Raw genomic sequence first — 13372 nt, 5'->3', positions numbered from 1 at the left:
CCAGGCCAACAAGGACAACTAAGTCTCAGCTTCAGCTGATCTAGGAATCCTAAAAGGGAATTTAGTCAAATTCAAGAAGGATAAGGTTATTAATGACTGCTAATCATGACTATATGCCACTTCCAGAATTGGAGGCAGCATCCTTGTTGGAGCATGTTGTTGACTGCTGTGGTAAGTGGGATACTGGGCTATACTCACTGACCTGGGAGTAAGCACTATTGAATTTAATGGAGATTTATAGGGCAGCACTGTCAGGACGCTGCCAATATCGTCATACAAATCTCCTCAGCTAAAAGGGAAACCATCACTATGTGCTCGAAACCAATGGATTGTTGTACTTCTCGAAAAGAGGTCATACAATGCGTCTGCAGCCGTATTTGCATATCCACGTTCTGCTTTTGACACGCACACATATTATATAGAGCAACTCATTGAGGAAACTCTAATTTCCCCAGCCTACTCTCTGTTTCCTGAGGTTAACATCCCACTCCAATCCCTTCACCTCCCTCATCGGTTTTAATGGAACTTTTACCCCACCCCAGCCCCCGCAAAAAAAAGAAAAGAAAAACCTCAATTTACCATTTTCAAAATGGCTAATTATGAAATGACCATACCATAAACTGGCTTGGCATGAAGCTAAGGGCGCAACAGAGACCCTTCCCCTAAACAAACGAAACGCCGAACTGCGCAGGCGCCCAGAGGAAGTGAGCGGCGGCGGCGCCTGCCTCTCTGGCTCCCCCACAAAACAATGGCCGCTGAGGGTGCGCATGCGTAGTGTTGCTCTGGCTCCCCTCTCCCTCAGCCTCTACAAAGCAATGGCTGCTTGCGCGCGTCTAGGCCTGGCGTGGTAGGCCTCCGCTTCACTTGGGCTGCGCGGCGGAGGTGCTGTTTCGTGTGGTTCCGAGTCGTCAGAATGCCGCAGAAACCCGGGGAGGAGGACGAGGAGAGAGGGGCAGGAGAGGCCTTGGGGCGCCTGCGCTCGGTGAACACTCGGGAACCTTGCCAGGTCATTTTCTGTAACCGCAGCCCCCGCCTGGTCAGCCCCGTCTGGCTGGACTTCGAGGGGAAGCCGCGCTCCTACCCGAGCCTGAAGCCCGGCACGGGCCGACGGATGCACAGCTACCTGGGTGGGTATTATGACGTGGAGAAGAAGGGCGAGGGGGGCGGCTGAGGAAAGCATCGCCGCTGCTTCGGTGCCTGAAGGTTAGGCAGGCAGATATTCAACAGGTGGAGCTTCCTGGCACGAACCTTCCAGCGAAACCTGCGCCTGCAGCCGGGCTTCTGCTCCCTCTTCCCTCAGACGTTAGAAGGGCCTCGGCCGTGCGAGGAGCCGGGAGCGGAAGGGCCCGGAGTAGGGTTAGAAAGTGGGGTGGCGGGTGCAGGAATTGGGGGGGGGGGGCACCAGAGTGGGGTGGTTTGGCCACGTTGCCTCTGGAGAAGGAGGCCTGGACTGCCTCGAAGGTTTGGATGGCCGCAGAGGAGCGCAGCTGGGTGGATCTCTGAAGACCTCCTTTCGGCCCCAGGAAAGTGGTGGGAGCAGCTGTGAAGGGGATTCGGCACCTTCCAGCTGATCCAGGATGCGGCTGCCAGATTGGGGACTGCGAGCCTGCATTGGCTCCCAGTACTGTACATTTCCGAGCAAAGTGTTGGTGTTGTTGACCTTTAAAGCCCTGAACGGCCTCAACCCCTGGATCCCTTAAGGAGCGTCTGCAACCCCATGTCCATCCCAGACACCGAGGTCCAGCTCCAAGGGCCTTCTGACAGTTCCCGCAATGCGAGGAGTGAAGTTACAGAGAACCACGCAAAAGGCCTTTTTGGTAGTCACAGTCGCCCTGTGGAACCGATTCCCTTCATATGTCAAAGAGATAAACAATTATATGACTTTCCTTAGACATCTGAAGGCAGCCCTGTATGGGGAAGTTTTTAATGCTTGGTGTTTAGTTGTGCTTTTATATTAGGTTGGAAGCTGACCACAGGGACTCGGACAACCCAGTCAGATGGGATATAAATTATTATGATTATGATTATGATTATTATATTTATTGATAGGAATACTGTATCCCTGTGCAGCTGCTCATTTGTTTTTCTTTAAACCCAGTACTGTATAGCCTTTTCTGCATTCTTTTTGCAACTTTCATATACAGACATAAGTTTCAGTGAACCACATTTGACTCATCAGTAGTTGCATACCATTTGGAATCAGTCTGTAAACATTGCTGAGCTGTTGAGCTGCTTATTTGTTTGTTTTTAAAATTTGTTTATTAAATTTCTATACTGCCCTTCTTTTCTGGCTTCTCGTGGGCATCTGGTTGGCCACTGTGAGAACAGAATGCTGGACTAGATGGGCCTTTGGCCTGATCCAGCAGGGCTCTTTTTATGCTCTTATGCCCTAACTTCATTTGTGATTTGTTTTCTAGAACATCTTTGGCTGTTCAGAGATGCTGGGACAGATGATAGTCTTCTTGTCAACCAAGCAGAGCTGTTTGTGGCTACCCGCAATATGAATGGGCAGCCTGTATTTGCAAATATTACACTACCAGGTAAAAATCCAATTATAATACTAATGTCTTTATCTCTTTACACTGTGAATAATGTTGTGCAATTATAGTCAGATTCCCATTTGACTAAATAGTAATCAAGTAAAATGTCTGATTGTTTATTTGTAGCAGTGTGACACCCTCAAAACAGTCCTTCCCACCTACCCAAGGTTCATTTCAGATACTCCCAATTCTGTCCGGTTACAAATAATTTTAAATCATTTGATCTTAACCATAAGAAAAGCCAGTAATGGGGCATTTCAGAAATTAAAAAGTGATGTTTCTCAAACAGTGTATTCCAATTGCTGCTATTAAAGGTTACTTGTATAGTTTCTCATTATGTGCCTTCATAATGCTTCATGTTTGTATAGTACAGGAGTAGGCCTTCCAGATGTTATTGGAGTACAGTTACCATTATCCCCAGCTGGCATGGCCAGTGAGGATGGGAGTTGTAGTCCAGTGACATCTGTAGGGCCACAGTTTCCCATCTCTGGTCTATCAGGTTAAGAAAAACATGAATTGTATTTCTTTTTCTTACTGATTAGCAAAACATGGTATTCCAGTATTTGTGATCCATGCCTCAATATCTTCAGCATGACATTTAAAATCTCACTTTACCATCTCTCTGCAGTGTACACTCTGAAGGAAAGATGTCTCCAAGTTGTCCGTGCTTTAGTAAAACCAGTGGACTACAGGAAATTAGACATTGTTCGGTCACTATATGAAGATTTAGAAGATCATCCAGATATTAGGAAGGATCTTCAGCGGCTTTCTCTGGAAGCGAATGATAGGCTAAGGAATAGAGTTGGAGGGTCATCAGTGGAAAACTACTCTTACTAATAAATTGTTGGGTATAAGAGGCATTAACTGCTGTACGAACTGAAAAGACATTTACATTCCATAGTGTTTTAGGAAGCAGACATTGCTTTGGTTTAGAACTTGTAACTTCATAACTTAGAGACAAAGCCATGGGACAATGAGGCAGAGTGGTAGAATGCTGCAGCTGAAAATACTCAACGAAATCCTGTCCTGGGAAAACCTATACAAATTGTATTTTACATTAGACCAAATACAAACACATATGTCAGTTGATAGAAGATTATATTGGCAAAAGCCGTGTCATGTGATTTTCCACTTATTTAAAATATCATTTTATTATATATGTGTTTAGAAAACACCCTGTATGTGTGGTCTTGGAATTTGGGCAACTTTAATTTAATTATCATACCAAATGATAAATTATCTTTAAACTGCAATTTGGTCTCCCCCCCCCCCAATAATTCAGATTGAATACTGTAAATTAGAACTCTCTGGATTTACTTTTTCTTGCGCCAACGGTTTCCTACAGGTCATTATTTCCCATCGTGGACCAACATACTTCCAGTGTGCAGGAACTGCACTCTGTCACACACACATTTGCCCTATCTTTGTCTATGCTGTTATGGGAATTTTGGTGTGATGGGAGCTACTACTGTTCCCACTTCAGCTAGAGAAAGAGCCTGGCAGCTCTGTGGTGCAGACAAAGTTTTTTCTCAGATCACAATTTCACCCTCAGTCAAAGGTTGCTATGGCATTGAAGGTGAATTTTGTGAGTATGAAAAAAATATGCTGTCTCTTAGAGGTCCATCAAACTCATTCTTTGCTACTCTTTTTTTTTAAACACTCCCTAAGCTATATATTGCCTTCTTAAAAATTATCTGCAAAATTTTGAGGCAACAGTTATGAAGCTGACTACTTTAGAACGTATTTTTGTTTTGAGCTACACAGATGATCAGTGGAACACTATTTTCCTATTTTCCAATATCCTGTGTTTGCAACTATTAAAATTTTTTGGTTTTGGGTGTCAAGCCAACATTTTTACCAGTTGATCTTGTACAGTTATTTCCAAGTATCTTAATAGGACTACTGTGAAATGAATTTGTTGAAGACATTACAGTGTACTGAATGTGTTGTAAATTGTTACCTTTTGTAAAGTCACCGGTTTGTGATGTAGGTGTGTACTAATTTTTTTGTATACTTTGTAAATTTCTTTCTAAAAAGTTAAAGCTTGAGAGAGTTCTGTATATATGATAAATCTGTACTTTTGATGTTGCCAGACAAATATGTGCACACAACCAGAACTTTCCCTTAAAAGTTCTGCAAGAGGAGGGAAGAGAAAGGTTTACCCTTCACAGAGCTACAGTTCCCAGCATCCTTAACAGACCTACGGTTCCTGGGATTCTTTGGGGGATTCTGTATGTTCTTCCAGGTCTAAAGGAAGAATCAAAAATGGCAAAATGAAGAAGAAAGTCTGTGAATTCCATGCAAGATAGATTGCAGTAGCTAAGCTGACAGTTTTGTATCTGAATTTTTGAACATGCTGGGGCACATTTGGAGCATTGTTAGATTTATATGGTTCTTTGTTTTTGATAAATACCTAGTGAGAAGATCAGCTGCCCAGACCAGATTATTAGAATTGCAATTTTGATATTTAAACATTGCTTTTAATATGTATTCAGCTATTGCTCAGCATTCCATACAATGCCATTTCATGTATTATTATTTTTTAACCTATGAGGCATTAAAGCGGTTTCCCCCCTTAATTGCAGCACTATTATTTCCCCCATTCTTTACTTTGTCTGGTGCTTTATTATATGTAAGCAATGGTGGCAGCCATTATGTTTGCTAATAAAATATACTAGGATGCATGCCTGTTCTTAAAGTTCATGTGTGACTCTCAGGTTCATTTCATATACGGTGGTACCTCGGGTTAAGAACTTAATTCGTTCTGGAGGTCTGTTCTTAACCTGAAACGGTTCTTAACCTGAAGCACCACTTTAGCTAATGGGGCTGCCACGCCGCCACTGCGCAATTTCTGTTCTCATCCTGAAGCAAAGTTCTTAACCCGAGGTACTATTTCTGGGTTAGCAGAGTCTGTAACCTGAAGCGTCTGTAACCCGAGGTACCACTGTATTTTGTTTTGTTGGTGGTAATGTGTTACTCCCTTTTCAATGTCTTATTTAGCAATGATTCCCCCCCCCCTAGAATAATAAAACTGTAGAGTTGGAAGGGACCATGAGGGTTATCTAGTCCAGCCCCCCTGCAGTGTAGGAATCTTTTGTCCAACATGGGGCTTGGAACGCATGACCCTAAGATTAAGAGTTTCATGGTCTGCCAACTGCCAGAAATGACCAAGAGGAAGAGCAGCTTCTTTTTCTTAACCAATGTTTCAATGTTGATTACCTGTGGAACAGATGGATTTTTAATGTAGGAGTCATTTCCCCCTTTTGCTTTGATATTTTCTTTTCTTAAAACAGTGCAGGCTTGAGAGTCTTAGACTTTAGGCTGGTATGCTTGTTATCTTAAACATTACATGGGTATCTAAAATGGAATTGCTACAATCCTAATCCCACTTCCCCAGGAGTAAACCACATTGAATTCAATAGCACTTACTTCAGAGATGGCATGATTAGGACTGTGCTATCTTTGACCACAATAAAGATTGATGGATGATTGCTGTTAGTCTGGAATCTGTCTCCTTTTTAAAAAAGAAATCTCAGACGAAGATCCTTGTGTATAAGCAAGAATTAGGTTAAAATCAGCAATATTTACATTTACTATTCACAGCCGAGCACTCCTAACATGTGGTTCTTGATGCTGGAGAAGGAAAAATACATAAGTGATTCAGTATTAGATTATGTACAATATTAGAATATCCTATTTGGAATATTTTTCATAGAATATTTTAATGGCACACAATTTATGTTTCTGTATTTTTGTAATCAGAAGTGTGAAAGTTTTACATGCAGAAGCAAACGGTGTATTATGATGGATTTACTAAATCAGGGCCAGTCCTACCATTAGACAGTGGGGCGGCTGCCTCAGGCAGCAGAAGCAGAGGAATGGCACAGAGGTGTCGGCGGGCAGAGCTATATGTACCACATGCATCCTAACCAAGCTAACCTGCTGTCCTCAGCTGTAGTGGAGGATAGTGGCCTGTCACTTGTGGTGAAGATTAAATTACAAATCAGGTTGACTGGTACATGGAAAGGGTCCAAGGTTGCCATCTTGTCCTTCAGCCGAGTAAACAAAATGTATTGGGACTAGTCCTGAATACACCAGAATGGATAGGTGAACATCTTAGGACGAGACTTCTTCATTCTAATACCATACCTTTTAATTTGTGTTCCTCGGTTTATATGCTTGTTTTGACCATTGCATCTAATGATGGGCTTCATATTGTAAAAAAAAAAAAAAAAGGGGGGGGGCTTGCTACAATAACAGCACAATCCTATGCATGCCTATGCAGAAGTAAACCCCATTGGGTTGAATGAGGCCTGCTCTAGCAATGTAGAGAGGGCTGCAGTCTAAATTGTTTTCCTAGCAGCTGCTTCTTTTTCTATTTTTTCTCTCGCCTTTCTGGTGCCACCCTTTTGCTGCTTCTTGCTGAAAAGTTGGGCGGAATGTTACTTGCATAGTTTTCCTTCTCCACAATTCAATCGACTAGTCACTACTGTTTTCTGTCCTATATTGTCCCCATTTTATGTTTAAAAAAAGAAATTAAAAGATTGCACACTTCAGTTTAGACGCTAATAATAATAATAATAATAATAATAATAATAATAATAATAATAATAATAATAATATACCCCATCCGTCTGGCTGGGTGTCCCCAGGCAAGTTCAAGATTCGCCCATCCTAGCTCCCCATCCTAACTCCTTCAACTCACAACCAGTTGATTGTTTCCGGGAGCTAAGTTTTTCGCCAGAATACTGTAATTTGCTCGTCTATTCACAATCGTGCACCTCCTTCCTTCCCTATTTATTTTATTTATTAACCTTTCCTTTTTAAAAACCACACATGCCCTGAAGCCAGGGAAGTCGAGGCTCCAGCGAGATCAGCCCCTTCCCTTGTTTTTTACTGCTGCGCACCGATCGGCTGGGAAAAATCAGGTGCGAGCCGGTTCATAAAGAGTCCGGCCGCGGGAGCGCAAAGTGGGAACAAGCGCGCAGCCCTCGAAGAAGGGAGGCGAGCCAGTCTCGCCCTGACGTCAGTGAGAGAACTCCCCGGCGTCGGGAAACGGGGCAGGACAGGGCGGAGTCTGAGAGTCAAAAATAAAGCCGCTGACAAGTTTTGTGAAGCGAGGTGTGGCTCCTTCAGACGCGGAGGAGACCAGGCTTGCTGGCTGGAGACAAGGAGAAAAAAGAAACCCATTTCCTTCCTCCTTCAGGCCTTTGGGTGGACAGCCGTCCATGGCCAAAGGAGAAGAGAGGGGAATTCCCGCGGCTGTGACACAGCAGGAGAAAGACATGGCCCTGCAGCAGCGGCAGCCGCCGCCGCAATATCCCTCGACGCCGTTTTCCTTGGGCAGTTCTGCTGCGCAGTCTCCTTACATCCACAGCATGCCCGCCTGGGTGCTGGAGGATTTCTGCCAGAAGATGGACTGCCTCAACGACTACGACTGGATGCGCTTTGGTGAGCCCGGGATCTCCTCGCCTGGCGGGTGGGGGAGCAGCAGCGCCGGGTTTGGGGGTCCCAGGGCAACTTTTTTGGCCTGTCGGATTTTGTGGGACTTCAGCTCCCATCGGCGGGAGCGAGTTCAGGGATGTGGCCCAGTAAGAGCAGTGGGGGGGGGGGATCACGCCCGGAGCCCCCGGTGGTGGAGGGAGTACTGATTTTAAGGAGATAGATAGACGGTTAGATCTATGACAAGCACAGGTGTCCCTATGTTTTAGCTGAACCCTGAATCAGCTCTATCCCAGGGACCCTTCTCCTCCCAAAAGCCACAGGTTTGATAGCACGGGTAGAGTTCACAAGCTGCTGGGTCTGATTCAAGGCTTGTGGACTCTACCGGTGCTATGAAACGTGTTGCTTCTTGGATAAAACAGGGTCCCAGGGATAGTTGATTCAGGGTTCAGCTAAAACATAGGGACACCTGCACCAATAGGGGAACTTGTGGCAGCCCTGCATACTTCACTGAAGCACTTCTGCCGGCACTTAAGAACTACACACATCATACAGGCCCCAGATTTATAGATTAAACTGTGCGCTGTCACATTAAACTCTGTAATCAAACGTTAGGATAGACATTGGTTGATTTAGCTTTCCAAAGCATCAGGGCAGATTACAAGGTGACTGATAAAACATTTTTTTTTCAAATAATAAAAGGTAAAGGGACCCCTGATCATTAGGTCCAGTTGTGACCGACTCTGGGGTTGCGGCGCTCATCTCGCTTTACTGGCCGAGGGAGCCGGTGTACAGCTTCCAGGTCATGTGGCCAGCATGACTAAGCCGCTTCTGGCGAACCAGAGCAGCACACGGAAACGCCGTTTACCTTCCCACCGGAGCGGTACCTATTTATCTACTTGCACTTTGAGGTGCTTTCGAACTGCTAGGTTAAAATGTAACTTGAAAGCACTGTTAAAACATCTTCTGGCAAAATAATTCATCTGAAGCATTTTTAAAGCTATAGTGCATTTATCCAGCTTGTCAAGTCCTTCCATGCTCTGTTCCTGCCCTCTATATGCAATTCTTACTGCTCTTGCCCTGCGCCTGAACATTACTGCTAAACAGCACCTATTGGTGGTCAGTGTCCTGTGTTTTAGTACTTCCCAATCCCTGGCATCTCCAGGTAGAGCTGGGAAAGGTTCTGTCTTGCCTGAAATCCTGGAGAGCTGTCAATCAGTATATACTGACAGGTGTGACAGATAGACGGCACTGGGCTAGATGGAGTGATGGACTTACTTGGTGTGAAGCCACTTTTTCTTCCTGGCGGTGGAGGAAGGGATATTGGTGTGGAAAAGATGGATACAGAGACAGCTTCATAGAACTGTAGAGTTGGAAGGGACCATGAGGGTCATCTAGTCTAACCCCCTGCAATGCAGGAATCTTTTGCCCAATGTGAGGCTTAAACACACAACCCTGAGATTAAGAGTCTCATGCTCTACTGACTGAGCCACAGTTTCCTCATCCCATTCTCCTAAGAACTCAGGGTCAGCCAATGGAAATTATAGGCAGTATGAGAGAAAATACTTCTTTCCACAACACATAAGTAACTATATGGATCTTCTGCCCCAAGACTATTATACCTTTAAAAGATTAGACACACTGGTGTCCAGTACAGGTAGAATAAAGTCTTTGAACACCAGCTGCTGGGGAGTAACAATGTGAGAGCTGTGACCGTAAGTCCTTTTTATGGGCTTCCTGGAAGTGTCTGGCTGACCATCAAAGGAAGTGTGATGCAGAACTCAAGAGACCCTTGACACTGTTGTGCAATATTGCGAAGGAGCACTGATGTAATCTAATGCTGACAGTCTGCTCTGGCTAAACTATATTATTTATCACATGCCCAGCACCCTAAGGTCCTGGGGCGGGTTACAGCAATTAAAAGACAGTGTTAAAAACCATTCAGAAAACTTATAATAACAGAAATAAGTTGGGTCCTGAAAATATTGTTATGTGCCACCCCAATGTATGAGCAGTGTGAGATTCCAGGGGCACCAGACACACTTGCTAGGGTCTGTGCTTTCTTTTGGAAATGAGGCACAGCGGAGACTGTGGTGTCTTTATGATACATGGTTTATTTGCACCTATATACAACCTGAGTCTAGATGGAGGGAGCGCAGAGCATTCACATTCCAAGAGGTTTGGGCTTCTTCCATAGCCACAGCAGCTTTAGTCTTAAACAGACACCAACCATTTCTCTGCCTTTGCGCCCCCCCCCCCCCAATCCCATTGCTTACTAACTCCATTGCATAACTCGGGTTTATTGTCTAAACCCTTTGCTAACCTAACCTCTAGTTTTTTGTAATACAGGGAGAGGCCCCACACCTTTGATGTGCTAGATGGCTCATTACCCCCAGGCTATTATCTCAAAGGAAATTAGCTTTTACACATGTTGTTTGCCTAGGATTAAATAGTTAAAAGATGCACAGTTTAAGCAGTTTGCCTAAATTGCATTAGAAGGATTAGAAGTGTCTAGACTCCAGCACATATTTCTTAATAAACACTAATGCACACATGTCCAATTTAGATTCTGGCACTTGGTAGTCTGACCCACAGTTTTACATGGAAGCCTTAATTAAAACCTAGCACACCTTAATTAAATTCCAACACTAACTTGATCTGGAATTTAGGGTGTCCTGAACCCACAGCTTCATAACATTATACATCCCAAGTGTGAAAAGCCAGGGAGGTTAGATCTCATGTGGGTTTTTACATAAGTGCAATATATTTTGTGGAAGAGGTTTAATGCATTTTTTGGGTAATCTTTCTCTTCCCCGCAGCTACTGTTAGCCGTTTGGGAAGAAAAATGCAGATACCTGTAAAAGCATACCTGACAGTGTCATGGAGTACTTTCCTAATGCACTGAATGATTAGTCCTTGCAAGCTACACTGCGCAGAAAATCTTGTATTGTGATCCCATGCCAGGAGGAATCTAGCCTGGGACAACAAAACAGTGGCTGAATGTGATTGATTGGTTGGTTGGTTGGTTGGTTGGTTGGTTGCTTAATTGCCTACCCTGCACCCTAAGGTCACTAAGTCTGGGTTACACCAATTAAAAATTCAATAGTCACATAAAAAGTACCTCTGTCTAGCTTCTGATGCAAAAACCTGCAATCCTACAACTGCTTGTCCCACACTGTTTATTCTGAAGCTTCAGGAGTAGTAAGTCATCCAAAGATTGCAGCCTTGAGGCATTGTCATAGAAACACCTAGGCTTGCTACTGTTTATAGTGCAGGACTCTCGTGTTAATTCTGTCCATCTCTATCACCGGGTTTGGTGCCTTTTACAAAAAATTAAGGTAGTGGACTCCCAATTAGAATTAACCTAAGAATCCTTTAGCTGCCAACATTTTTGCCTGGGTTATCACATTTCTGTTCTTCCTTGGAAAGAGTGGAGCTGCCTTGTGTATAGAGCAGCAGGATGTGTTTGAGACTTTCCTTTTCATTCACTGTGCAATATGAGTCAAGAGGTGGGAGTTGCTGGACTACATTCCTTGAGGGATTAATGATGCGAAAGATAAATGCTTGGTTGGCACGTGTTCAAATATCTCTCAAATTTAGGGTTGCCATGTTTCAAACAGTGACAATCCAGACAGAAAAATTGTTGGACGTTTTCTTCTGTCCTAATTACAGAAGAAAAGAAAAAAATGGGTGCCAAATTCGTACGAAAGGGAATGTGTGTTTCTCCTTAAGCTACGCTTGTGATGCCTTGGATTTTACTTCTGAACCAAATCTGCCTGGTTTTCTTTTAGCATCCCATGTGATAACTGACCAGACCGAGCTGAGGAAAATCAAATGCATGGAGAAGGCAGGAATCAGTATAACAAGAGAGCTGATGTGGTGGTGGGGAGTGAGACTCGCAACCGTCCAGCAGTTGTTTGAGCTTCTGCAGGAACTTCAGCTCTATCGGGCAGCACAAGTAATTGCAAACTGTGAGTAGCTGGTCTTCTTTCTCTGGAACTACCTAGCAGTTGCTTATAACAATTTAGTGAAAAGCTTGTTCGTCAACGCCCGTTGCCATTGTCGTTCCTTCTAGAGCTGAACTCCGTTCCAGCAGGGGCTGCTGGTTTTGCAGCCAGAATTGGGTCACTAAGCAAAAAGGGGCCCTGCTTAGGTGAACCCTGAAAGCAAAGATCTAGGGGACTACAAACAGAAAACAGGAAATGTACATATGCTTGAGGCCATGCAAAGGAAAGGGGAGGGGGAAGGAGCAGGAAATGAGTGAAGCTGAATGTTGGAAGAATCGGGACAGATGAAAGTCAGTACTTATTCGTGCAGTGTAGAGTGGTACCTCGGATTACATACGCTTCATGTTACATACGTTTCAGGTTACAGACTCCACTAATCCAGAAATATTACCTCAGGTTAAGAACTTTGCTTCAGGATGAGAACAGAAATCGTGCTCCAGCGGTGCTCCATTAGCTAAAGTGGTGCTTCAGGTTAAGAACAGTTTCAGGTTAAGAACGGACCTCCAGAACAAATTAAGTACTTAACCTGAGGTACCACTGTATAGTTAAACTTTTGAACTTGTTCCCCTATGGCGCAGTGATGGCTACCTACCTAGATGGCTTTAGAAGATTAGAAAAAATAATGGAGGAGATGGCTGTCAAAAGCCATGATGGTTGGAGACAGTAACGCTTCTGAATACCAGTTGCCAGAAATAAAAATCCAAGCAATATTTTGTTAGGGGTTTCACTGCTTCTCTCTATAGCAAACTCAGGAGGTTATGTGTCAACAGGTTTGGAGCTAAAACCAGATGACTGAGAAACAAGTGGGAGATGTTTGTATGCTTATGTAAAGCTCATGATATGCCAAAGTACAAAACTTAAAAACAAAACAAAAAACAAAACGGAGGCATGCACTCCCCAAAAAACCAAAACAGCCCTGTGAAGACTGAGCATGCTCAGTGGTCTGTGGAATGTTACGTTTTAGTTGGAAAAACAAGATAGAAGGCTTGGAAGCAGAAAATGAATTGGGCTGATTGCAGTTTGTACGGTATCCTTGAAGAATATGTAGCTGCCTCGATTCCTGAACAGTAACAGTTCTGTTGGGGATTGAGGATACACTGCAATGTTTTTTGCTGTATTGAATTTTGCTTATTATTCATACCTTCCTAGCATGGCCTTTTATAGCCCCTCTTACCTGATGACAAATATTGTTTTCTTTAGGCAGACCTTTGGTTTGTCAGGTTGATTGCTTTCCCCTGTTGTTGGTTGGCAGTTTTAGTTAAGTTGGTTGCTGTTCTTTATCTGTTTTTTTCTGTTTGTTGATACATTTGTTTTCATTCTATTGTCATTTGTTGTTTTACTGTTGGCTCCCTTGGGCTCTTTATAGTATGGAAAAGCAGGGGA

General features: G+C 43.8%; 2 protein-coding genes across 7 annotated transcripts in view; both read left to right on the top strand.

The window, feature by feature from the left end:
• The first annotated feature begins 727 nt into the window (after positions 1–727).
• VHL (von Hippel-Lindau tumor suppressor) lies at positions 728–5119 on the top strand. Its single transcript, XM_028719311.2, has 3 exons — positions 728–1127; positions 2418–2540; positions 3169–5119. The coding sequence occupies exons 1-3, from the start codon at positions 914–916 to the stop codon at positions 3375–3377; spliced, it is 546 nt and encodes a 181-aa protein (XP_028575144.2). The 5' UTR covers positions 728–913; the 3' UTR covers positions 3378–5119.
• Positions 5120–7536: 2417 nt separating this feature from the next.
• The window catches only part of IRAK2 (interleukin 1 receptor associated kinase 2), a 33727-nt gene continuing 27891 nt past the window's right edge, over positions 7537–13372 (top strand). For 2 of the 6 annotated variants that reach the window (XM_028719307.2, XM_077924994.1), the window contains exons 1-2: positions 7537–7991; positions 11774–11953. In XM_028719307.2, coding sequence (XP_028575140.2) covers positions 7769–7991; positions 11774–11953 — 403 coding nt within the window. In that variant the 5' untranslated portion in view covers positions 7537–7768. The remainder of the gene's footprint in view (positions 7992–11773; positions 11954–13372) is intronic. The other 4 variants (XR_013391995.1, XM_077924993.1, XM_077924995.1 and 1 more) reach the window with 3 other exon arrangements.

Source organism: Podarcis muralis, chromosome 2, assembly GCF_964188315.1.
Source record: "Podarcis muralis chromosome 2, rPodMur119.hap1.1, whole genome shotgun sequence".
NCBI classification, from domain to species: Eukaryota; Metazoa; Chordata; class Lepidosauria; order Squamata; family Lacertidae; genus Podarcis; species Podarcis muralis.
This window is presented reverse-complemented; position numbering and strand designations above follow the sequence as displayed.